The 26,702-nt window shown below is 42.8% G+C and overlaps 1 protein-coding gene across 7 annotated transcripts in view; it reads right to left on the reverse strand.

Annotated features, from left to right (window-relative positions):
- Nucleotides 1-460: 460 nt before the first annotated feature.
- FLNA (filamin A) overlaps nt 461-26,702 on the reverse strand; it is a 169,209-nt gene continuing 142,967 nt past the window's right edge. For 6 of the 7 annotated variants that reach the window (XM_067464196.1, XM_067464197.1, XM_060763185.2 and 3 more), the window contains 12 exons: nt 26,507-26,668; nt 26,180-26,383; nt 24,918-25,070; nt 22,440-22,562; nt 20,759-21,025; nt 19,187-19,324; nt 13,812-13,927; nt 13,005-13,137; nt 8,204-8,380; nt 7,895-8,113; nt 5,689-5,877; nt 461-1,335 (listed from right to left, as the gene is read on the reverse strand). In XM_067464196.1, coding sequence (XP_067320297.1) covers nt 1,148-1,335; nt 5,689-5,877; nt 7,895-8,113; nt 8,204-8,380; nt 13,005-13,137; nt 13,812-13,927; nt 19,187-19,324; nt 20,759-21,025; nt 22,440-22,562; nt 24,918-25,070; nt 26,180-26,383; nt 26,507-26,668 — 2,069 coding nt within the window. In that variant the 3' untranslated portion in view covers nt 461-1,147. The remainder of the gene's footprint in view (nt 1,336-5,688; nt 5,878-7,894; nt 8,114-8,203; nt 8,381-13,004; nt 13,138-13,811; nt 13,928-19,186; nt 19,325-20,758; nt 21,026-22,439; nt 22,563-24,917; nt 25,071-26,179; nt 26,384-26,506; nt 26,669-26,702) is intronic. The other variant, XM_067464199.1, reaches the window with a different exon arrangement.

The following is a 26,702-nucleotide window of genomic DNA, read 5'->3' on the forward strand; positions in this document are numbered from 1 at the left end:
CTGGTGGGGGGAGCTCAAAAATGGCAGTGGCCGGGTCCCTGCCGTATGCAGCAACTGTATGAAAGCATTAAGTGTGGTAGAAGAAAATCCACGCTGTACAAGTGTGGTAGAAGAAAATCCATTCATCAGGATTCGTGGACTTAATGCGGTTCCGATGGTGAGGTGAAGGGGCGCTTTTAAAGTCCCTTCTGCTGTGTTTTTTAGTGTTTTTATGAGTGAAGGACATACATTGGGTTGTTAGGTGTCTTGTGTCCAAATTTGGTGTCAATTCGTCCAATGGTTTTTGAGTTCTGTTAATCCCACAAACGAAAATTACATTTTTATTTATATAGATTTGAGTATATACGGTAATTGAGGAAAACGGAAACCAACCACGACAAGGGAAAGCCAATCTACTTGTGACAGAGCATGCGTCTCAAATCCCCGAATAAGTAGAATAGAGGGAAAAACAAGAGAGAACCATTTGAAGCAGAACTTTTTATTCCCCTTCCCTCATCAGAGAAAGGACTTGGCATTTGTGCACGACTTAAGTCTTGGAAGGACTAAACAAAGGTTTTTGGTTATAAAACTGGCAAAGCAAGGAGCGGCTCTTGCCATTAGGTTATCTGTTATCAATAGAGCTTCCATCTCAAGCCATAAAATGGGAAAGGAGGAGATCTAGAGACGAAAGAGACAGGCCGTCTGCAGTTCCTTTGGGAGCAGTGGTTTCTCTCAAGCAGTGGATGGCACTGATACGCATATGTAGTAGCCAGGTGCCAAACTTTTGTTGTTGTTAATAGGGTAGACAACTTCCTGGAAAATCCAGGAAGTGGGATAGATTCAGTTCATGGGCACAAAGCCGGTGCTTTGGCAAAGAAAAAAAAAAGTGTCATCAGTCCTGCCTCCTGCCCCAAAAGGGAGAAAAGGAAAAATCACTGACAAACTGGATGGGAAAAGAAGTAGTTAGTGCTGCATGTAAACAGATCCACAGGAATTCCCTCTCACTCATCCTAAGAGCAACCTGCTCCCTCCCAATCCCATAAGCCAGCCTCAGTGGCACAGAAACCCTGCCCATCCAAGAGAGTAGCAGTGTCTCTAGGAAGGGGAGTGGTACTACATTGGGACCCAGGAGGAAGGGCAGTGTTACAATCAGGCGGGGAGGGGGAAATTAAGGCACAGAGACGTGAAAGGGACTGCCGGGGATGTGCTCATCTCCCCACTTGACCACCAGCACATAATCCCCTCTGTCCTTCAGCAGGTAGGTGACGTTGTAGAGCCGGTTGCCCAGGTGCTTCACCACGATCTCCTCACAGGGGGTCTTAGGGCCATGGACGCCCACCAGCAGCATGTTGTTCCCTGAGAAAAGAGCAAAGGTCATAGTTTTAGATACAATGGAGACTGGGAATGCTAGGGTTATGCCCCACCAATTCTCAATCTGGCTATTTCAGCTCTCCCCTTTCACATCAGTCCAAACACCTACATCATCTCAAGACTGGACTACTGTAACGCCCTCTACATTGGCCTTCTTCTATTGGTGATCCGGAAGCTCAAACTGGTACAAAATGCAGCTGCTCGGCTTCTTGCGGGAATTCTGATGAGATGCTACATAACCCCAATCTTACTACAGCTGTATTGGTTACCAATTGAGCACCAGATCACTTTCAAAGTGATGGTACCCACCTTTAAGGCCTTGCATGGTCTGGGGCCGATGTACCTGAGGGACCGCCTCACCCCCTACCAACCCCAGAGATCCCTCTGTTCTGAGGACCAAGATCTATTGGAAATTCCCAGTGTCAAGACCTTGCGTCTAACAGCAACCAGACGCAGAGCCTTTACAGTAGTGGCACCATCACTCTGGAATACCCTGCCACCTGAAGTCCGTGCCTTGCGGGACTTACCAGCTTTCCGCAGGGCATGTAAGACATACCTGTTTCGACAGGCTTTTAATGTTTAATATTGCTGTTTTTAAATTGTTTTAAGTTGCTTTTAAATTTTGTTAGATTTTAGCCATTCTTGTAAGCTGCTCCGAGCCCTAGGGGAGTGGCAGCATATAAGTTCAAATAATAAATAAAAAAATAAAAATTGGGCTGGGAAATGTATGGGACTCCACCATGTTGTTCAACTGTATGTTCCATTATCTGTGCTGTTTCACACAATCCAGCATTATGTGATTTCATTTAAACAGCTGTATGACAGTGGAGCACCATGCCTTAGAGCAGCCTTTCTCAAACTGGGGGTCGGGACCCCCCCCCCGGGGGGGGGGTTTCAGAGGGGTCGCCAAAGACCATCAGAAAACACAGTATTTTCTGTTGGTCATGGAGGTTCTGTGTCGGAACTTTGGCCCAATTCTATTGTTGGTAGGGTTCATAATGCTCTTTGGTTGTAGGGGAACTATAAATCCCAGCATATTTTTTTTTTTGCCCAAACTCCACCAGTGTTCACATTTGAGTATAATAAGTATCTCTGCCAAGTTTGGTCCTGATCCATCATTGTTTTGAGTCCACAGTGCTCTCTGGATATAGGTGAACTACAACTCCCAAACTCAAGTCAGTGCCCACCAAACCCTTCTAGTATTTTATTTTGATCCTGAGAGTTCTGTGTGCCAAGATAAGTTCAATTCAACCATTGGTAGAGTTCAGAATGCTCTTTGGTTGTAGGGGAACTATAAATCCCAGCATTTCTTTTGCCCAAGCTCCACCAATGTTCACATTTGTGTATAATAAGTATCTCTGCCAAGTTTGATCCAGATCCATCATTGTTTGAGTCCACGGTGCTCTCTGGATGTAGGTGAACTACAACTCCCAAACTCAAGGTCAATGCCCATCAAACCCTTCTAGTATTTTATTTTGATCCTGAGAGTTCTGTGTGCCAAGATAAGTTCAATTCAATCGTCGGTGGAGTTCAGAATGCTCTTTGATCATAGGTGAATTATAAATCAAAGGAACTACAACTCCCAAATGACAAAATTAATCCCCCTTCCCAGCCCCACCAGTATTCAAATGTGGGCATATCAGGTATTTGTGCCCAATTTGGTCCAGTGAATGAATATACATCCTACATATCAGATATTTATATTATGATTCATAACAGTAGGAAAATTACAGTTGTAAAGTAACAATGAAAATAATTTTATGATTGTGGGGTCACCACAACTGTATTTAGGGGTCGCAGCATTAGGCAGGTTGAGAAACATTGCCTTAGAGTGAGGCAGACTCCCCTTTCTGGAAGTTTTTCTCTGACTGAGAATTCCTGCATGGCAAGGGGTTGGGCTGGATGGCCCTTTCCAACTTTAGGATTATATGATCATCCAAAGAGCTACACCCTGCCATTTAGTCAGCCAACAGTCTTACATCACCTCTGTCCCAGCAGTATTAGCAGGGGACAGTCAGGCATTGTACAGAGACTTTAATCCTTCTATACCCTCCTCACTTGAAGGTCCTGAGTCCTACATTTCTATCCGAACCAGGAAAAACCTATAACTTGAGCTGGGTCTGGCAGCTTCCATAATCCTCTTTTTTATTCCAATTATTCCTTTTAAAAAATACAAGAATACAACTAAGTAGCATATTCTGCCAACCTACCAGTTTGAAAACATGCAAATGTGAGTATATCAATAGGTACTGCTTCTGCGGGAAGGTAACAGCACGCCATGCAATCATGCTGGCCACATGACCTTGGAGGTGTGTACGGACAACGCTGCCTCTTTGGCTTAGAAATGGAGATGAGTGTTACAGTAAGTTGTAACAGGATCAAGTATGTGTTAAAGAAACCTTATACCAGGGGTCCTCAAACTTTGTAAACAGAGGGCCAGGTCACTACCTCAAACTGTTGGAAGGCCGGATTATAATTTGAAAAATGAATTCCTATGCACATTACACATTTCTTATTTCTAGTGCAAAAATACTTTAAAACAATACAATAATTAAAATGACGAACAATTTTAACAAATATAAATTTATTAGTCTTTCAATGGGAAGTGTGGGACTGCATTTGGTTGATGAGATAGGATTGTTGTTGTTGTTGTGTGCTTTCAAGTCGTTTCAGACTCAGGTTGACCCTGAGCAAGGGCCGGGTAAATGACCTTGGAGAGCCGTATCTGGCCCCCGGGCCTTAGTTTGAGGATCCCTGCCTTATACTGCTGATTTTTATGTGCAGTTGCTAATGTAGGTCAACTAGTAAGTTTGGATAACACCTGGTGAGGTATAACTGTATGGATTTTAGAATACAGTTCAGCTTTTGCTCTGAGGAGCTTTTGGTCCAGCATTTTGCTCAAACATTTGTACTGTTCTCTCATTTGGATGAAGATGAGGAAGCCTTATTCTGTATTGCTTACAAAGACTATGTAAGTTTGTTGCACTGTTTGTAACATTGCAAGTTTGTGTTTTAACTCTGTTGATAAGAGTAAAGTTTTTATGTTCTTTTCCCTCTTGCCTGGGCGCAATGTTATTGTAATGAACTCATACCTTTTCTTCGTAGGCCGCAGCCTGAAAGTCAGTGAACTGGCCTCCATGTTGGGAAGGCAGCTCAGGATGGCGGACATGATGGTATAGGCAGAGAGGCAAGGGGAGGAGTCAGCTAACTCCTGATTGGTTCAGACCCCAAGGGGAGGAGTTAAAGGAGAGTGTAAATAGGCTGTCATTTCTGACAGAAGGGGGAGAGAAGGATTTGATCTAGCAGAGAAGGGAATAATTAAAGAGCAAGTGCTTCTGTATAGTTTGACTAAGGCAGTCAAAGTGAAGGCTTGTTTACTTGTATTAGGACAGAATACAAGTGGGTTTATTTCCCTAAAGGTCAGAGTAGTCCAGGGGAAACCTAGATACTCTGGAAGGCAGCCTGGGGCGGCTGGTCAAAGATACGCACTGTTACATATTACAGGATAGTGCGAGGAAAGTAGCTCATGTTAAGGAAAAGTTACTCCTTCTAAAGAAACCATTTGCTTAATAAGTCTGTGCTTCAGAAACAAAATTACGTGTATGTACCTCTCAGTAGTCAGTTGTTTGCTTCAAACCTACCATTACACACTCACGTTATAATAACAACACTCGTGCTGAAGCGCTTTGGGTCTGACAGGAGGGCTTAGAGACGGAGTGTTGTCTCTCCTGCCTGTAAGAATACGTGATCTTCTTTACAGTGGTGACAGCGGTGGGATTGAAAAGAAAGGTTCCCCCCTGTCACATGTAATATAAGACCCTTATCCTTCATTACATTATTGTGTTTTCTGCTTTGGAACAGACTAAATTCGACTTAAATGCAACAATGTGCACCTCCCCACAGAGTCAGACACGGCTAGATTTAATGTCAGGGGAAATCTTTACCTTTACTTAGTATCTTATATTGCTCACTGCCCACCTCACTCAGAGACTATGAAAATAAGTCTCTCGCATATGGTATCACTAGCAGAGAGAATTGAAGTTAATAATTCCTACAACATGGATGTTTTATAGTTGACAACAAGTCATGTTCCCACCCAGCAGTTGAATCCAGAACACCACAGGAGATTTTGAGACACTCCCTGCACAATTCAACTTTAAATGCAAACCACATATTGCCAGAGGAAGCTTATTTCTGAAAACGGATGAAGACACGTTTCAGGAAAGACAGACCTTTATAAATGCCAAAAAACCATTATGAAGATAAAATATTAAAACAAAAGAAATGGCAGAAGCTTCAAACTCCAGCCAGTCCTCTTCAGAATTCATTGACACTCACCTGCTTTGCTGCAATCAACAGTGAAGGAGTTCTTTTGCCCCACAAAACCCTTGTTGAGGCCTAGACCCTTGGCCACCACTTTGCTGGCATCAGAGGCAAACTTGGGTGCTGCTCCATCAGGTCTGGCTGCCCCATCCATGAAGACTGAGGAAGTCTCATGGAGGCTGTGACTGGGGACAAGGCGGGTCCCTGCCAGAGAAAGGAAGACGACACCATGAGTGCTAATAGTACTCACCATTGTGAAGTACTATTCACAATGGTGGGGACCCTGGGGACATTTCCAGCTTTCCCAGAACCCCTTTTCTAGCCTAGGAGTGTATCTATGTGTTATGTCAAGGATGTAGGGAGGAAGCCAATTGGAAGCCCTAGAGGACTACCATATGTACTTGAAGATAAGCCGAGTTTTCAGTGCTTTTTGGGAGCAGAAAAGGCCTGCCTCGGCTTATAATGGGATCAAGCCTGAAATATTTGTTAATCTCTCTCCTACAGATATATAGGCATTTCCCCTTCCAAGCATTTGCAATCCCTATGTACCTATATATTATCTCTATCTATCTATATACATTAATTTTATATATGAATTTTCCCCTCATGTTTGCAGGTCTTTGCAAATGCTATACACATATAGATATCTAGAGATTTCCATGTACCTATATATCTGTATCTATATGTATACGTTATTTTTATATATGAATTATCCCCTCACATGTTTGCAAGTCTCTGCAAATCCTATATATAGATATTAATATATATATAGTGATGTCTAAATATCTGTATATCTCCGTGTGTATATGTATATGTGTGTATATAAAAATAATTTTATATATGAATTTTCCCCTCACGTGTTTGCAAATTCTACATAGATATAATTATCTTTATAGAGAGAGATGTCTAGATAGATAAGTATGAATATATTCATATATATCACACACACACACACACACATATATATAGACATGTCTAGATAGATATGCATATAGTTATATAGGGCTTGCAAATATTGCAGGGGAAATACACATACACACAGAGATGAGGGAGAGAGATGTATAGACAGATATAAACATAGATATATATGGCTTGCAAATATTGCAGGAGGAAAATTCCCATATATAGAGAGAAGATTCGCAAATGTTTCAGAAGAAGATGCATATGTGAAATTAGTACATATAATTATAGATCTATATCTACCTCTGTGTTGTTTATATAGGCATTCAGTGTTTGCCTGCTACTATGTTGGAAGCCAGCCTGAGTCCCCATAGGGAGATAGAGTGGGATACAAATGAAATTTTATGATGATGATGATGATGATTATTATTATTATTACTAAAGTTATTGTTGACACCATATTGATTTTATTGACTCTACTTTTCCATTTACAGAGCTAGTTTATTGTTTTTCTTTGAAATACAGTAAATGTTCAAAAACATTTAACCTACTGATGCCTCAATTAATGTAATTTTTTGGTATCTATTTTTATTTTGAAATTCACCAGTGGCTGCTGCATTTCCCACCTTCAGCTTATACTCGAATCCAAGTCTTTTTGTGGTAAAATTCGGTGCCTCGGCTTATACTTGAGTATATATGGTACTACCAGTTGGTAAATTACAGTAAAACCTCTGTATCCATGGGGGATATATTCCAGGACTGATCATTCAGAACACCATTAAAATAAATTATTTCTTACCAAAAACACTTATATTGGAGGATCTAGACCAGTGGTTCTCAACCTGGGGTCCCCAGATGTTTTTGGCCTACAACTCCCAGAAATCCCAGCCAGTTTACCAGCTGTTAGGATTTCTGGGAGTTGTAGGCCAAAAACATCTGGGGACCCCAGGTTGAGAACCACTGATCTAGACATTTCTAGAAAGCTATCCCTCTAGGACTTTGTTTCCCAGCAATTTTACAGCCCCCACCCCCATTCCAAAAGACTTTGATGTCTTTTACTTTGGGTCCTTTTCATCATTCTATGATTTCACTTCAGTGGCTCTAAGGATTCCTGGGATTTGTAGTTTGGAGAAACCAAAGGTGCTCCCCAGTTGAGAGTGTTAAGAAACCCTCCTCAAATGCCAGTCTCAAGATGCTACCCTCATGCTGGGTGAGGCAAACATGAATTGCAGGCCACATCTGGCAGGGCAAAGATACACCTGCCATTTCCCTACCTCTGAAGCAGGCTTTTGTACCCTTCCCTGCCTACAGAGCAGCTTACCTGTGATTTTGGCTTTGAAAGGGCTGCCAGCAATGTGGTATGGGCCACCAAACTTAATGGAGATGAGGTAGCTACCAGGCACCATGGGTGTGTAGATGACCTTATAGCCCTCTGGGCACTCTTGGCAGTCCATCTTCACTTTGGAGGGGCCATCAATGGTGACAGCAAGCGCCCCAGGTCCCGCATTTGTGGTGTTGACTATGAATTCTGCAGGCTTTCCTACAAGCATTGAGAAAATTTCCAGAGTAAGATGAGCTGGCTCTGCCCAAGCCTTCCCCCATTTCCAGCTTCTCCACCACTGTTTCTTACCTGTTATGCCACCTTCTAAACCAGGGCCATAAGCAGACACCATCCCAGGGTCACCAGCTTGGCCCACCTCCCCAACACGAATCTTGAAGGGGCTGCCAGGGATGTGGCTACCATTGAATTTGACATCGACAGAATAGATGCCATTCTCACGGGGGATGAAACGCACGGCATACTTATCTGTGGCAAAACAAGGTATAGAAAAATTAACCGGGACAGTATCAAGGCAGCTGAACTCCAGCAGGGAGACATTCAAGTCAACATGAATATGGTCATATCCACATATATGTGTATAGCCTTTTTTCTCATTCTTTCTGTATCTAAATGGAAGTGATCTCCCCTCGGAAAGAAACAGACATCACCAAATATATCCTATTGACAATAAGGAAACTAACAAAGAGTAGATGGGAGAATGAAGGAGGCTCAATGCCTAGTAACCTTGTGGTTGCTTATACTATAACTCGCGGAACGATGGCTTCAAACTACAAGAAAGGAGATTCCATCTGAACATGAGGAAGAACTTCCTGACTGTGAGAGCCATTCAGCAGTGGAACTCTCTGTCCCAGAGTGTGGTGGAGGCTCCTTCTTTGGGAGCTTTTAAACAGAGACTGGATGGCCATCTGTCAGGGGTGATTTGAATGCAATATTCCTGCTTCTTGGCAGGGGGTTGGACTGGATGGCCCATGAGGTCCCTTCCAACTCTATGATTCTATTATTCTAACTCATGGTTACATCAGTGCAAGTGCTTTTAAAGATATGGCACAAGGAGTCACTTGGTGCCCCATTCCACAGTGCAAGGGCAGTTGGAAGCTCCTAGACACAGGTCTGTCATTGGGGCTAAATGTGGGAGGGAGGGTGTTTTAGGGACTGAAGCATTTTTGACTTCAGAACATATTATTGGATCAGTCTTCGTCAAAAATATTAAAAATTAACTAGGTATTTTTAATTACAAAAAGTGTGGTTAAATGAATGCGATGACTTAGCAAAAGCTGTAATTTGATATAAGTAGTTGTGCCTATAGTTTAGCAGGCCTCTGAGTTAGTTTACCTTAATGGGAGAAATGTCTCAGTCAGAGAGAAGGTCTCACAGTGAGGTAGGTCTCAGTCTGTGAGAGAAGCCTCAGTGTGAGCTAGGCCTCACAGTGTGAGGTAGGCCTTAGTCTATGAGAAGGCTGGGTGTGAGAAGGCCTGGTGTGGGAAGCCTTAGTGAAAGAAACCTTAGGTTAAAGGCCTTGTGTGTAAAGCTACTATGCGAAGCTCCTGTGTAATTTTGGTATGACAGCAGGCTCTGTGAGAGCGAAGCTTCCATATGTAAGGAAGTATAAAGTTCTTTATACTTCCTTTGTTGCTTCCATGCTGGGCTTCCTTCTTATGCAAAGAAGCCCAGCATAGAAGCAACAAAGGAAGTATAAAGAACTTTATTTGTGTTCTATAAACCTTCTTCTTGTAAATGGTATAACCATATTATAATCCTAAATCAATATAATATTGACTTAGGATTGTCTGCGCGCTCTTATCTTTCTTTGAAAACCCTATCCTAGTTTACCCTACCTTGTTTATGCCCAGCATTTTAAATTTTAATTATTACATTTGGCCTGGCCATAGGTTTTTAAATGCTATATGTTATTGTTATTGATTATTGCTTGTTGTGTATTTTTGTTTTTGAGTTTTTATTTTAACGGTTTTGTATTGATTATCTGTTATTGCTTTTGTTTACTGATGTGCTGTGGGCTTGGCCTCATGTAAGCCGCACAGAGTCCCTTGGGGAGATGGTAGTGGGGTACAAATAAAGTATTATTATTATTATTATTATTATTATTATTATTATTATTATTTTACTACAAATAAAAGCCTCCCATGGAAGAGATAACTTTGGTCTGTGTGTTTTTGTTCTTTTTATCACTTTGGGTTACTCTGCTGGGTCACGCTGCAGCTATTAAGTTACTCTGCTGTACATTTATGAGGAGGGTCTTTTGTTAATAAGCCCACTCACCCAACAAGGGTTATGGGCACAGTATAGCCCAGTAGAGCCCAGTAAAGACCCTTAGTGACCATACTGAGGCTGAAGAAATATGGAAATGGCATTTTAAACAAGTCAACTGCCTTCTGAAAGGTTGAATGCCAGAAATTATGCCACATGGTTATTTAAAATGATTTTTTTTGTTAAGAGACAATTTGTGGCAAGTAGTAGAGAATCCCCTTGATAAAGAAGGAGAAGGAGAAGATGACAAATTGAGGGCAAAGGCTTCTATCACATCGGCATTAGAGGACAGTCAACTGCCATATGTAAGGAATGCCCAAACAGCCTCTGAGTGTTGGCAAAGCCTAAGGGAAATTTACCTGAGCCAGTCAGCTGGCATGAAAGTTTTATTGATGAGAAAATTATACAATTTAAAACTTCAGAAGGGGAAAAGTGTTACAAACCACGTGTAGCAGATAATGATTCTGTTCATGGACTTGGAAGAAAGGGGCATGTGTTACACTGAAGAAAATGATATGGACCGTATCTTTCTTTTGAGCCAAATCGGCAGCTAATAGGTTTTGCCTCCATTCCAAAGTTTACAGTTGTGTTTCAAAATGAAGACAAGGCCAAGTAATAATTGGACTGGCATTTCAGAACTCAAATAGGAGAACAGGAGGCTGCCTAGGACACCTAATTATTATTATTTTTGTTGTATCAGGAGCGACTTGAGAAACTGCAAGTCGCTTCTGGTGTGAGAGAATTGGCCATCTGCAAGGACGTTGCCCAGGGGACGCCGGGATGATTTGATGTTTTTATCATCCTTGTGGGAGGCTTCTCTCATGTCCCCGTATGAGGAGCTGGAGCTGATAGAGGGAGCTCATCCGCCTCTCCCCGGATTCGAACCTGCGACCTGTCGGTCTTCAGTCCTGCCAGCACAGGGGTTTAACCCACTGCGCCACTGGGGGCTCCTAGGATGCCTAATGATACTTGCACTGAGATATATCCTGAATACCACTGCAGGGAAACCAACCGTGCACACCCAACAACATTCAACCAAACTACCCACATAATAACACCAGCTCTCTTCTCTGTAGCAACATGGGTGTTGCGGTCTCAGCGATTGCTCTGCAAGATGGAGGTTTCAAACCGGCAAATGCTGACAGCTTTTCCTAATTGACAACTCAAGTCGAGACTAAAGTGGGGGGAAAGGATCTCGTTTCTTGTCTTGGAGAGCTAAGACAACCCCACCCATTTACACTGCCACCGCAGATCTTGCTAACATAACTGTTTTAGGGAAAGTCCCTGAGCCAGCAGGAAGTGGCTGGGAGACCACATCTACTGCTCTCTTTTGGTGCTATGCCAATCTCTCACCCTCCTACTTCTACTTCTGCCTTACCTATTGAATCAGCAAACATAAATCAGACAACCCTGTGAAGGGAACTGTTAAATTAACAATCTGTTGTGGGAGTTTTGTGAGCAGTCTTGGCTGCAGGACAGGGTATCAATACTCTAAATAAATAAATTCCACAACAGGGACTCATGGTGGTTAGAGTGCAATTATAACGTTACTAGCTGTACCCGGCCACGCGTTACAGTGGATCTCAGAAAACAGAGGATTTGCAGATATGAAGCAATCAGGGCTAGGGAACTTCTCCCATCAAAGGTTTCCTGCTGGCTAGTAGAAGCCGGGCTGTGAAGGTGCAAGGTAGTATGGAAAATAAAGTAATGAGAAGCAGCCACTGGAGCTGCAAGGCTTTTCAGTTATATTCATGCTGGCCAAAACACTCAAAAAAGCCTCTTTGAAACAGAGGCCGGGTGGCCATCTGTTGGGGGTGCTTTGAATGTGATTTTCCTGCTTCTTCACAGAATGGGGTTGGCCTGGATGGCCCACCAGGTGTCTCCCAACTCTAGGGCTCTCTGATTCTATATTCTTCTCTTCCCTTCACCAGTTTCCCCCTTTCTTTCTTTGTTCCTTCCCTTCCTCTTCCCTTCCTTTCCTCTCCCATCCCTGCCTCCTTTTCCTTCCTTCCTTCCTTCCTTCCTTCCTTCCTTCCTTCCTTCCTTCCTTCCTTCCTCTTTCTTTTCTTCTACCTTTCTTTCCATTCATAATCTCTTCTTCTCTTCACCAATCCTTTTCTTCCTTTCCTCTCTCCTTTCCCTTTCTTTCCCCTCCTTCCTCCAGGACAGTTTGTAAGGGTTTTTAAAAGGGTTTTTGGGGAGGGGGGTAAAAGGGGGGATGTGGAGTCCAAGTGGGAGAGTTGCTGGCCTTCGCATGGTTCGCATCCTCCTTTCACCCAACTTGGGGGGAGGGAGGGGGGTGCAGCCGCTCCTGCAGTCAGGCTTGCCTTGCAATCCTCTGGTCTTGGGGGAAGAGTTGCCTGGTAGCCACATGGGCCTCATGGAGCCACTGCGGTGGCTCCAGCTGCTGCCGGGGCTTGCTTCGCCAAGCCCCACCCTTCTGTAGAGCCAGTCCTTCTCCTTCCTTCCCTCTTTCCTTTCCTCAATCCCTCCCCTCCCCAAAAGAAAAAGGACTCTGCCTTTCTGCATGGAAAGAGACTCCATGGCGAGGCTTCTCTTCCTATGCTACTTCCTATGCTACCATCTGCTATTTTCATTTACTAAAAATATCTCTGAGCCCACATATGGCCCAGATACCTTTGGGTTGGAGGGGGATTACTCACAGAAGTGTCAGCAAAGAAAGGTACTTGAACTCGCAGGTGGCTCAGATGGGGACCAACCATTAAATGCGCCAAGATCATATGGGAACCATGTGCCCGATTGGTTGTGTGTCAGCAGTGCAGCCCTATTTTGCCTGGGGAGGGCCAGTGCCAGAGCTCCTTACCTTCATCGATTTCTGTAACATGGCACTCTTCCAGGGCCCCTGAAGGGCTGTGCACTTTGGCATCAATCACACCTTTGGCCCCGTTCAAGCTGACGGCAAACGAGGCTGGCTGGTTCACTTTTAACCCTGACTCCTGGAAGCACAGAGCATGTTAGACAGCAAGAAAAGACCAAGTGGGCAGTGGCATCATCCTTGGGCAACTTGGGTTCCCTCCCTCCCTCCCTCCCTCCCTCCAACAGAAGATGGAAGTTTGCTTACCTGAAATAGGGGGCTTAGAGAGGGAGAACTGCTCTGGGAAAACTTGGAAGCAATGCAAGAGGCAGGCAAGCAAATAAAGGTGAGGGACAGGGAGATTTAGATTAGCACCCTGAAAAGCGGGAGACTGGATAGTCTTTGAGGCGGGCAGCAAGATTGGCACAGGTGCATCCAGAGAAGCTCTCCATCTTTAAGCCCCCACTGGCTTGAGATGCAGGACTGTTAGCAGCCTTTAAACGAGACACGAGAAAAACCCCAAGTAGATCCCTGTGTGGCTGGCAGAGTTGGCACCGTGACTGTTCTGAGGTTGGCACAGATATTTTCCTATGTTCAAATTCCACCATGTTTCCTCCCCTGAGAAGATGCCAAAACCCCTTTTTCATCCGTGACACATATTCTACTCAATTTGATTCCCACCCTCTGGGGATCCAAACCCTGTTTATTCATTTTCATTTTCTGGTCAGGATTTCTCAGCCAGCCCAGGAGAGCAACAGTGCCAACTCAATCCAACCTGCAGGGGGAACAAATGGGCGGTTTCTCCCAGTGCCTCACCTGAAGACTAGAAACAGTAAGCCGGCGGGCATCATCTGAGGTGGGGGTGGCTGGCACCACAAAGGGACTGTCTGGGATGTGCTCATCATTGAACTTCACTGAAACCTCATAGTCACCTGTCAGAGAAGAGGGAGAGACACAGGAAATGACAATCAGACAGTCATATTTGACTGAAGGCATACATTACGGAAGATATATTAAAATTTAATGCCAGGTTTCACCTTTAGGGAAGTACAATTAAAGACAATGTCTTCAAATGTTCAACAGTGAACATTTTTTTTGTCAGGAGCAACTTGAGAAACTGCAAGTCGCTTCTGGTGTGAGAGAATTGGCTGTCTGCAAGGATGTTGCCCAGGGGACACCCGGATGATATGATGTTTTATCATCCTTGTGGGAGGCTTCTCTCATGTCCCCGCATGAGGAGCTGGAGCTGATAGAGGGAGCTCATCCGCCTCTCCCCGGATTCTGCACTATGCATGACTTTTATCTGACACTAGCCGTCCCCTGCCACGCGTTGCTGTGGCCCACTCTGGTTGTCATGGGGGTTCTGTGTGGGAGATTTGGCCCAATTCTATCATTGGTGGGGTTCAGAATGCTCTGTGATTGTAGGTGAACTACAAATCCCAGCAACTACAACTCCCAAATGTCAAGATTCTATTTTCCCCGAACTCCACCAGTGTTCACATTTGGGCATATTGAGTATTCGTGTAGAGTTTGGTCCAGATCCATCACTGTTTGAGTCCACAGTGTTCTCTGGATGTAGGTGAACTACAACTCCAAAACCAAAGGACATTGCCCACCAAACCCAGTATTTTCTGTTGTTCATGGGAGAACTGTGTGCCAAGTTTGGTTCAGTTCCATTGTTGGTGGGGTTCAGAAGGCTGTTTGATTGTAGGTAAACTATAAATCCCAGCAACTACAGCTCCCAAATGACAAAATCAATTTTTTTAAGTGAACGACATACATTGGGTTGTTAAGTGTCTTGTGTCCAAATTTGGTGTCAATTCGTCCAGTGGTTTTTGAGTTCTGTTAATCCCACAAACGAACATTACATTTTTATTTATATAGATATGGAATCCTGAGATTTGTAGTTTGCTGGGGATACCTGGACCTCTTTGCTACAGGGATCTAGCATACTCCACTTTTTTTTGGTCATGTCAGGAGCGACTTGAGAAACTGCAAGTCGCTTCTGGTGTGAGAGAATTAGCCGTTTGCAAGGATGTTGCCCGGATGTTTTGATGTTTTATCATCCTTGTGGGAGGCTTCTCTCATATCCTTGCATGAGGAGCTGGAGCTGATAGAGGGAGCTCATCCATGCTCTCCCCGGATTCGAACCTGCGACTTGTCGGTCTTCAGTCCTGCCAGCACAAGGGTTTAACCCACTGTGCTACCGGGGGCTCCAGCATACTCCACTAAGCAATACTAGAACTCTCCAAGTTCCTCACAAAGCAATAAATCCTAGGATTCTCTCAGATGTAACTATGGCAATTAACCTGATATGAATTTTTAAAATAATATTTTTATTGAGAATAGTTTGTCTCCAGGATCAAGCTAGCCCAATTATGGAAAACAGGAGAAACACAGACAATTGAAAATTGGCTATTGAAAGTTTGGGACATAATGAATATGGATTTACTTACGCAAAAACTAACAGACAATAATATACAGAAAACGAATTGGGAAAATTTTATTGAATTTATTAGAAAGGACAGTGTAGAAACTCCTATTCAGGAGATATAATAAAGTATCAAAGGCTAGTGTCTAGAGGGAAAGCTAATATGAATTTTTAAACTACTGTAGAGGTGAAAAAAAATCAATTTTAAGTTCATTTTTATTGTAGTTTGAGTATAATTGCTTTCAATACTAAAGAGTAATGATGGGGGGGGGGGGGGGTTAAAAACCCTAAGAATTTTTTAAATAATGTGTAAGATCCTGTAGAGATCGCTTAAATATTTGGCAATTCTGCACTGTAATCTGCTCCCAGAAAATGTTATTTCCATGTGCAGATGACTTTCAATATGGAGCAACTATCACATAGCTACTATTTGACAACATTGAACCCACAATAGGAAATAGCATTTAGAATCTAACCATTTGCTTGAGATTACATATTTTGACAAATGAGATAAAGGTGTCCAACTAGTCTTGAAAGCAATTAAGAAGAGCACTATACTCGAAAGGAATTGTTTCAAAACTCTGGAAAACTTCCAGCATTCACTCTGGAAAAGCTTCCAATGTTCACAGCTCTAGCAGGTTGCAACTCATTAGCTAGATCATAGATTCAACCCAACCCAGTTCAAATCCTATGGAGATCATAGAAAGATTTTAAAGAAATGGTTTTAACAAGGTCCATTTCAGATATAATTCTTTGTTTCCCGCAAACTTAATTGAAAACTATTCAGGTTCTTCATCCTTGATTTCTTTTCCCCACCAGAAAACTGCAGGATGACAGATCTCCCAGCCTGTGTTCCAGATGGCAGTTCCAAAAGATCTGCCAACCTTTTGAGCAAACAGAAAGAAAGCTCTGTACAACCCTGGAGCCATTCCAGGCAGCTGGCAACATGCAGCCATGACAGATTCCAGAAGCTGGCTGCCACACAGATTTGCTAAGCCGCTTGCCAGTGCCTTTTCCAAGAAAAGGATCTAGAATAAGCCCCAAAGTCTGCCTTTGGAGCTTCTCCAGCACCCACCCTTGGAATGAACACCATTTTTGAAGTTACAACAACTCCCCAAGAAACATGAAGTTTCTTCCCTGTTGGGTCAATCAGGGTTGGCTTGTCCTATTGAGAAGTGATAGCTCTGTGGCAAGGAGCTGAAGGACTATCTCTTTATGGGCCCACCAGACGACACATCTTCAAGAAATGTATTTCCTCACCCATCAGAGTTTGGAAAAGTTATTGTTTGGAAACACTGCTCCCATAATTCCTCATCTACTTTGATCAGGCTGGATGGAGATTTTGAGATGTACTTCAAGAAAGATTTTCTAAAGCTCCAGACCTGTAGCAAGGATTTTGATCGGGGAGGAGGGGGGCGGCTCAGGATCTACCCAAGCAAACCTTTTGTATCATTATCCCAATAACCCCATGCATATGGGATATATTGAGCATGGTGTTCAGATCATGATATGAATAATCATAACAGTCTAAATAATGTACCAGTAAGGCCTTCTCGTGGACCATCCTGATAATTTTTTTTGGGGGGGGGGAAGCCCCTCAACTCCCCCACCCCCGGCTACGGGCCTGCAAAGCTCTGTTCCTTGGCTGGGAAATGTCTTGAAGTCCCTTGTACTTTTATGTGAGAGTGTTCTGAAGGACATTTTTTTATATTTATGCCTTCTCTACTACATGCTGTCTCTTTCCATTGTCACTTGATTTTTCCACACAATACTTGTTCCTCATCTGTTTAGCTGCTCCTTCTTTAGACCCTTCATGTGATCTGTGTGATTCACTACTCTCATGCTAAGGTGGGGAGCAATCTTGTATCCCCTCAGTTCTTTCAACTACAACCTCAAAAGTCCCACATAAATATCTGGACCATATCAGCTTGTCCATATCTGCTATTCTAAACCCATGGCTGGAATCACTAGGTTGTTGTAGGTTTTTCGGGCTATATGGCCATGTTGTTGAAGCATTCTCTCCGGATGTTTCACCTGCATTTATGGCAAGCATTCTCAGAGGTTGTGAGGTCTCACAACCTCTGAGGATGCTTGCCATAGGTGCAGGCGAAGCGTCAGGAGAGAATGCTTCTAGAACATGGCCATATAGCCCGAAAAACTTACAACAACCCAGGAATCATGTTGTCCTCCACCAATCCCAGCAACCCTAACCATATAGCCAATAGTGAGGCATACTGAGATTTTTAGTGCAACACACTTCAGTGCCTGTGGTCAGTATCTTTCTACATATGGCAGAGAACAAAGCTTGAATATGTTCCACCAGAAATGTGCTGCCCTTTGGTCATCCTCTATAGAAGGGATAAACAATCTGCACAGTGCAGTTCAGTGCTTAGAAGTTATTTTAGGACAACAACTACCCCCACCCCCCAGTCAGCATATTAATGGTAGCTGGGGAATTTTTGAATAAGTAGTAACAGCAGCAATACTTTTCCAAGCTCTGGTTCAGACATGCCCCCATCAAAACTGCAGCTGTTTTTCCCCTTCCCTTTTCATTAAAACTCACTGTGAAAATGTTTAGTCATAATCTGTTAGCTTATAGCAACCCCATAAATGTAATAATGTTTTCCTAAACAAGGTGGTTTGCCAGTTCCTTCCACTAAAATACACTCTACCGCCTCGGGTATTCAATAATGGTCTCCTATTCGAATATTAACCAAAGCAGATCCTGCTTTGCTTCCAAGATCCAATGAGATTTGTTGTCTTCAGGGTATGGAAAGCCTTTGAGAATTACCAGTTCTAGTCCAGCCCCAAACATTGTTTACTATGGCCTTGTGTTTCCTACCTATTACCCCAGTCACCTTTCTAATAGGCCCTGGAAAGGAGCAGCCACAGACCCGTACCTGCTATTGCTATTAGCCTGCTATAGCACTGTACTTAATTCCCGGTCCTCTCATATTTTGAGTTTGCACTAGCCTCGGCCTGGCCTTTTAATTGCTCTGAATAGGCAGGATTTTATATATGTGTGTGAGTGTTATTTTGATAATTTTATGCTTATGTTGTTTTGTTAATTTTATATTATGCTGTTTACTCTGTATGTTTTGGTGATGTTGCTTGGAAACCACCCTGAGTCCCCCTCGGGGAGATAGTGCGGTATATAAATAAAGTTGTTGTTGTTATTATTATTATTATTATTATTATTATTATTATTATTATTATTTTACTGACACAAAAGCACAGTATGTCACAGCAAACGAGATCTATGTGCTGGATTTCGTATCACAAAATCACAAGTTGAACACTTCCCAAGCGTCTAGGACTGTATAATGTATTTTTGAATGATGCACGCAGATCCAAGTAAGGTGGCCTTTATCGTGATTTTGTTGATGTTTATTGTTTCCAAATGCTGACTGAGATCTTTTGGCATGGCACCCAGTGCGCCAATGACCACTGGAACCACCTGTACTGGTTTATGCCAGAGCCTTTGCAGTTTGATTTTGAGATCTTGATAGTGGTTGAGTTTTTCCTGTTGTTTTTCCTCAATGCGACTGTTACCCGGTATGGCAACATCAATAATCCAGACTTTTTTCTTTTTCATAATCGTGATGTCTGGTGTATTGTGTTCCAAAACTACTTTGTCAGTCTGGATTTGAAAGTCCTATTATTATTATTATTATTATTATTATTATTATTATTATTGATCCTCAATTAACATCATGCTTCTATCAGAATCCGCTACCCATCTGCATACATGACCACTTACCAGGTTCTTGCACAATGTAGGAAACACCACATGAGCCATCTTTCCGGTCCTCAAAAGCAATCTCTGCCTTACTGGGACCTTCCACAGCAATGGAGAGACCGCCAGCCCCGGCCTCCCGTGTCCAGATGCTAAATTCAGCTGTGGAATAAAGCAAATACTCTGTCAGGCACTTTTGGAGCTCCACTTCATCCTGTGCCTAAGGGAAGACCTGCTTATTACTGCTGTTATTGTTGTGCTTTTTTTCTCCATAAGGAGACACAAAGTGGCTTACATTAAAAGCATTTCAATACAATGTAAAATCTACAAATAAACAGACAATAAAAAATTAAATATCACTGGCATTAAAAATTAAACGTAAATCCACAAAATATATTCAAAACTAAAAACAACAGCAGCCCTCGATGATTTTAAAAACCTTCTTCCAAAGCCAGCCTGAATAAAAATATTTTAGCCTGCTACTGGAAGGACAACAGGGAAGGGGTCATTCTGGCTTCTCTGGGAAGAAGGGAGTTCCAGAATTGTGGGGCAACCACTGAGAAGGAAGGCCTGCTCTCTCGTTCCCACAAACCAGGCTTGAGATGAGGGTGGGACCAAGAGACGGGCCTCTCCTGAAGATCTCAGGGCCCAGGCAGGTTCATACAAGGGGATGCAGTCAGCCAAATAGCCTGGATCGAAGACATCTAGGGCTTTAAAGGTCATCAGCAGCACTTAAAACTGTGCCCGGTAACAGACAGCCAGTGAAGCCATGTGAACAAAATATGATACAGGAAAAGGTTGAGGACTGTGAAGATTGAGATCCACCGTAAGCTTACTGTAGGAAAGGCTAGATATAAATGTACCTAATAATGAACAAATTAGTATAACATCATGTCAGGTTTTACAATGTATTGTAATGTAATACAGCTGAGTCATGCACTGCTAATAGGCTTCTATTGGAAATGCTGAGTCATGCATTAACTGTATATAGGGAATCATTTGGGGAATGTGTTCTGGCCTAGTCCAGGTGATTGTGAATGATGTAATCCTGGGTCTGAGTTAAGTCAATGAGTTGGGAACCAATCAGAGATTGCTATGTGTAATTGTATAGAATTGTATATAAGGAAGTCATGTAGAGTGTATACTCTCTCCTTGTGCTGTGATGCTGTTCGTCGAAGGCTCTGTGTAATTGATTAAAAGAACATGTCTGCTAAGACAAGATATTACTGTGTGCTGTGGTAAGTTTGTAATGTCATCTAGATTGGAGGGGAAAACAATGGTAAAACTGACAATGGCCGGGCATGTGCTCAAGTGTCTGTAAAAGAGTTCCAGAGTGACTGCAGTTTGTGGGAGCAATTGACTGAAAATACTGTGCAGGAAGAAGCTACTGGAAAGCGCTAAAGTTGTGTAACTGATCTGCTGCTGAATTGTGAAATTAATCTCAACACATCAATTGCCCCTAATTAAAAAAATGGTTAAAGAAGGAGTCAAGTCCCAACATTATGCCGAACACTCTCCCTTTTCTGCTCCAGCTCCAATGTAAAGCCTTTTCCTTCCAGCATTGTGTCCCCACTTCCCTCCAGCAAACAGGTATACCTGGCACACCAGCTTCAGCTCTTTCCAAGCCTGGGCCACCTGCCCGGACCTTGTGGGCACCACCCTCACCAAGAGGCCCAACAGTGAATTGGAAGGGGCTTCCGGGCACATGCTGCCCCTTGTATTTGACGCTGACTGAGTGGATGCCTGTCTCGGTGGGCACAAAGCGGATGCAGTAAGTGTTGTTTTCAGCCTCCAAGATCTCTGCATCATGGGACTTTCCTGATGGGCTTGTCACCTGAGCTGTCATATCTCTGATGTTGATCTCTGGGGAACAAGAGGCAGAAGTGAGATCAGTACCGAAATCCAAGACCTTGACATGGGTGTAAATGGCTCATCGGGTACTTGTGCAGCAAAGTATTTAGGCTGATTCTCCCTTCATTTCCAGACATTCTTATCCATAATACATTTTGGCTCTGAAGCTTAAAACCTTTTTGAAAGATCCTAGATCTAGATTACTACTGAATTCCAAATGTGTGAGCTTGACTTTTCCAGGTTTGATTAAAATGTTCTATCTAGGAATATAGAGGTCATTTAGAACAATGTCATGGTCAGGTTTCAGCAGACACTGACCACAGAGCCATGCTGGGGGACCTAAAGATTCTCAGGGATGTGTTACCCAAATAAAAAACAATTTTTTAAAAACCACATTTTTTGCACTTTCACAGGGATCAGACTAGAGCTGGGTAATATTGGCTTACGACTGTTTCATTTTTAAATGAATAATGTCTGAACCATACCCTGTTTTTAAATGCTATAGACCAGTGGCTCTCAACCTGTGGGTCCCCAGATGTTTTGGCCTTCAACTCCCAGAAATACTAACAGCTGGTAAACTGGCTGGGATTTCTGGGAGTTGTAAGACAAAATACCTGGGGACCTACAGGTTGAGAACCACTGCTATAGACTGTTTTGGATTCTGTATGGAGAAAAGCAGATATTAATCAAACAGATATTATGGAAGAGTTATTCTGTGCCTGTGATAAGGAAGACAGACTTGAACACATTCACTGCTACTATCTTTGCTGGCATGGAGAAGGACAGCATGTAACAAAATGTGCCGGGTTGGACAGTTGGGAGAACTATTAAAACATGATTCACATTGGGTTGTAGGTTTTTTCGGGCTATATGGCCATGTTCTAGAGGCATTCTCTCCTGACGTTTTGCCTGCATCTATGGCAAGCATCCTCAGAGGTTGCGAGGTTGTGATTCACATTTCTTTAAAAGCTGGATTCTTCATGTCAGAATATATTACCATGAATCCCAAGTTTCTAACTTCCAAAAATTTGCTGGGCACTATCCATGTGTGTTTTTCTGAGTTAAATACTGGAGGCTTGTCTGGAAAAAGGAACAAGGTCCTGAATAGCATGTACCTTCCATGCCAGGAAATCATGCCACGTGCAAAAGTAGGAATTTGAAAGTGGCACCAAATTCTATGGGGTTCCCTCTCACTACATGAAAAGAGAGGTCTACAGAAGATGCTGGCATTTATCTAAAAGTTAGGAAAACTGATATTCTTCAGAGTATAATGTTCAGAACATGCTTTCTCTCCATTCAGTTGTGTGGTTCTGTAATTCAAATATAATGTTTACAAGCTCTGCATTTCTCTAACAGCTCCCCATCTATGACTGCCAACTTTGTTTTTCAACGGTTGCTTTCAAGTCCCTCTCCTTGAGCACCTCACCTGGGATTTTCAAACTGAGGTCGCACTCAGTGCCAATGTTGGCGACTGAAGGGGCTTTGCGGCGCCGGGTGATCATCTGCTTCATTCGACCCTCTCCTGTAACTTTCACAGAAAATGGGCTGCCTGCAGCAGACAGAGAAGGAAGGAAAAAACAGTTGTAATAATCAGTCACTGAAGAAAGTAAAAACATAGGCCTCACTCAAAACTATGAGACCACAGACCAAAGTTGATGGAGAGCCCTTCCTCCACCCCAACTGCCATTGCCCTGGCCTCTGAGGGAGAAAGGAGTAGCCAACATGAGTGGGACTTGATACTGGCTATTAACATTTACACAATCTCAAATTAATGACCATAAAACACTTATTATTTATTATTATTAATTTATTTATTTCTACCCTGCTTTTCAAAGCGGCTTACAACCTATTAAATCAGAAAGTTACAGCCAAAATTACAACAAATCCCCACCAAACAATTGACAAATTACAACATTAAAAACATGATAAAATTCCCATTCCACATAACAAATGAAATAAAATTAACATAAAAAACATATTAAACACACAATTTAGAAACCATATAATATCCTATTCCTTTAGGCCATAAGAAACCAATCAATTGCTGGAGGCCCACTATATATAGCCCATAATAATAATAATAATAATAATAATAATTATTATTATTATTATTATAAAACTTTATTTATACCCCGCCACCATTTCCCCAAGGGACTCGGAGCAGTTTACATGAGGCCAAGCCCAACAACACATCAATAAAAACAACAAGCAATAAGCAAAATAAGCAAAATAAACAATACAATTAATATAAGTCACATATAAACAGAACACACAATGATTTAAAAACCTATGGCCGGGCCAGATGTAGAAGTTAAAACTTTAAAAAATAAATGCTGGACATGAACAGAGGATGTATCTAGTAGGAGGGTTTTAAACCAAAAGTAGAGAGCAACCCAACAGGTAATTAAAGTGCTTCTCAGGATATTTTGAAGGGGATTGTTTCCTTTAGCTCAAGTACTGCACACCACTATAGCTGTCCATTTGCTAATCTTCTTCAAGGAAGGTCTGCTTTCAAAGAAAGGCTTTAAACTGTTTCCAAAATGACAGCAGGGAGGGGACCGCTCTAACCTCTCTAGGAAGGGAGTTTCAGAGCCACGGCACTACCACTGAGAAGGCCCTCTCTCTCATTCCCACCAGCTGTGCTTGAGATGATGGTGGGACCGAGAGCAGAGCCTCTCCTGTTGACTTCAGAGTCGAAATTATGGAAATAATCATGTGAATTAATGGTGATATAGAAATAAATGATTATGATGGTGGCAATAATAATGATGTTTCCCCCTTGCAACATTAAATCTCTTTTTTTTAAAAAAAACAAACTATGCAATTTACGCATCATGTGTTGGACTACTGCTCCAAATATGGAGGAAGAAATATTTGTATGTTTTTTATTAACCACCATGGGCAGATAACTGTTACTCATTTGGCAGGAGGAAACCTTCAAGGGATTTTTAGCTCTCAAATTCCCCAAAAGTCCCCCAACCAGGCCCGTAGCCAGGATTTTGATTCGGGGGGAGCTAAGTTTGATTTGCGGGGGGGGGGGGGGGGGGGGGCAAATCTGTGTGAAAGAGAGTCTACCCTAGCAAACCTTTTGTATTGTTACCCCAATACCCCCATGCATATGGGATATATGGAGCATGGTGATCAGATCATGACATGAATTAACATAACAGTTTAAATAATGTACCAGTAAGGCCTTCTCATGGACCACCCTGAGAATTTCGGGGGTGGGGGGGGGAGGCTGAAGCCCCTCAAGCCCCCCCCCCCCCCCCGCTACATGCCTGCTCCCAACCATGTGCAAATGGAGTGGTTTGTGTCCGCCAATCCCCTAATGTCTCCCAAATCCCCCCAACTAAAAATTAATAAAACTTTGCTAAAAGATTTGTACTTCAGTATAGGAAAGATAAATTTCCTCCATGTGTAATTCAATTAATAAAAGCACTAACACTGCTTGCAACATTTGAAAGATGACACAGAGATGAAGACTGAAAATCATCTTATATTCACACATTGGATCAACTTTTATAGAAATGTATTATCATGGTTGTTTTTTTTTTGCCTTGCATTTTTATTTTATTTTAATGCTTTGTCAAAATATGTAATTGAGAACCCTCATGTATATTACTTTCAGCATTCTAAAACAGACTGGCATGGTCCACTGGCCACTCTGGTTGCCCACTTCTGCTGTGGAACAATCCCCCCCCCCCAGCCCGCCGGTCTTGAGATCTCATCCAGTTGCCAAAACTGGAGGAGGTGCACCACCCCAATTTTTAAAAGAACAGAGCCATTTTGCACCTGTTGTCAAAGGGTCATCCCATTCGAAGGTAACTCCCTGGTCCTTCCTGGACACAACTTTGCTCTCTTTCACCCCCTATCACACCTACCACACAAAAGCAGTGGCTCTCACCTGGAACATGTTGGTCTGCAAATTTGATGTTGATGATGTAGTTGCCAGGCTCAGTTGGGCAATAGGTGACTTTGCAAGTCCCATCTTCCAGGTCCTCTGTGTTGATGTCAACCTTGCTAGGGCCTTCAATAGATAAACTCAGCCCACCATAACCTAAAGGGAAGACGGGCATTGGGGGGTTAAGAGTTTTTTCTCTATGTCTCAACATCAAAATCAATAGTCACAGAGATAAGTACTAAAGACGGATGAGGACATTTGCAAATTTCTTCAGAAGTTCGACAACAAGAACAAACCCAACAAACACCCCCAATAACTCTCCACAGTGTGTGAGAAAGCACTCTACCCATTATGGCATAGGACTTTGAAAATGTAGTTGTTCAAAACTTGACTTGAAAGCCTGTGTATTCAACCATGAAGGGGACTGCCAATTTAGAGGGATGGTCTCTCACTACCTAAAAATGCAAAATTTAAACTCATATGCAGTCCTGGCACTCTTATATTGGACACCGGCATTCAATATCCGGTGACAAACAGGTAGCCAGAATCCCACTAAGAACAGACTGAAGAATGTAAAGGAAAAAAGTTAACAGGACAAGGCTCTTCTCCCTTTGACATAAATTGAATTGGACAGAATGACTTGTCCTTCCTGCACACTGTTGCTCAAATTTTGGTCCTCCAGGTGTTTTGGATTTCAGCACCCAGAAATCCCAGCCAGCTTACTAGCTGTCAGGAATTGTGGGAGCCGAAGTCCAAAACGTCTGGAGGAGCACAGTTTGAGAAATACTGCTCTAATATATTAACATACACCTAAGGTCCTTTGGCTATTTCAAAATAAAACATTACTCTCTAGAAAATACACTAATACAGTGTTTCTCAACCTTCCTATTGCCAGATGTTCACCTACAATCAAAGAGCAATCTGAACCCCACCAACAATAGAATTGGCCAAACTTTCCACACAGAACTCCCATGACCAACAGAAAATATTGTGTTTTCTGGTGGTCTTTGGCGACCCCTCTGACACCCACTCGCGACCCCCCAGGTTGAGAACCACTGCACTAATAGTTGGTATGGTAGAAGGAATCAAGAAAGCCATCATGCTGAGTTGACATGATGCTATGACGATTTGGAAGCCTCTCATTCATAGGATCGCAATAAGTTCAAGTTACCTTGGGCTATTAATATCAGTTTAAGAAAAATTCTTAAAAGATCACAGTTAAGCATTCTGAAGCCCCACTTAAAATAAAATCAGCATGCACGTACCAGCATCTCTTGTGTCAATGATGAATTCTGAAGGCTCAAAGGTCCGGCCTTCACTCAGCCCTGGACCAGAGACCCTAACACGGCTGGCGTCACCAATTTCTGACTGGCTAATCATCACTGTGATTGGGCTACTGGGGATGTGCAGCCCATTCTTCTTGATGTTCACAATGTGTTCTCCAATCTCTTTAGGGACAAAGGAAATTCCTACAGAAAGAAATAGGGGTGAAAGAAAAGAAGGAGACGTTGATTTGTTTACTCTATTCTCGGTTACCAATAAGGTGTGTGGAGAGCAGATATACTTGGGAATCACAGATCGTGGACACTCACCTACATGCCCATTGCGCAGCCGTTTGAGCAGACAGGGCTCCTCGCGGCCAGATGGTGGGATCACTGTGGCAGTCAGTTGGCTCAGGTCTGTCTCTGTGATGTTCAGAGGGATGTCAGCAGAAGAGCCCACTTTCAGGTGGGACATGCGCATCGTGTCATCTGCTGAAGGAGTCAAAGAGGTGGGTCACACATTACT

This window comes from Anolis sagrei, chromosome 2 (genome assembly GCF_037176765.1).
Source record: "Anolis sagrei isolate rAnoSag1 chromosome 2, rAnoSag1.mat, whole genome shotgun sequence".
Lineage (NCBI taxonomy): Eukaryota > Metazoa > Chordata > Lepidosauria > Squamata > Dactyloidae > Anolis > Anolis sagrei.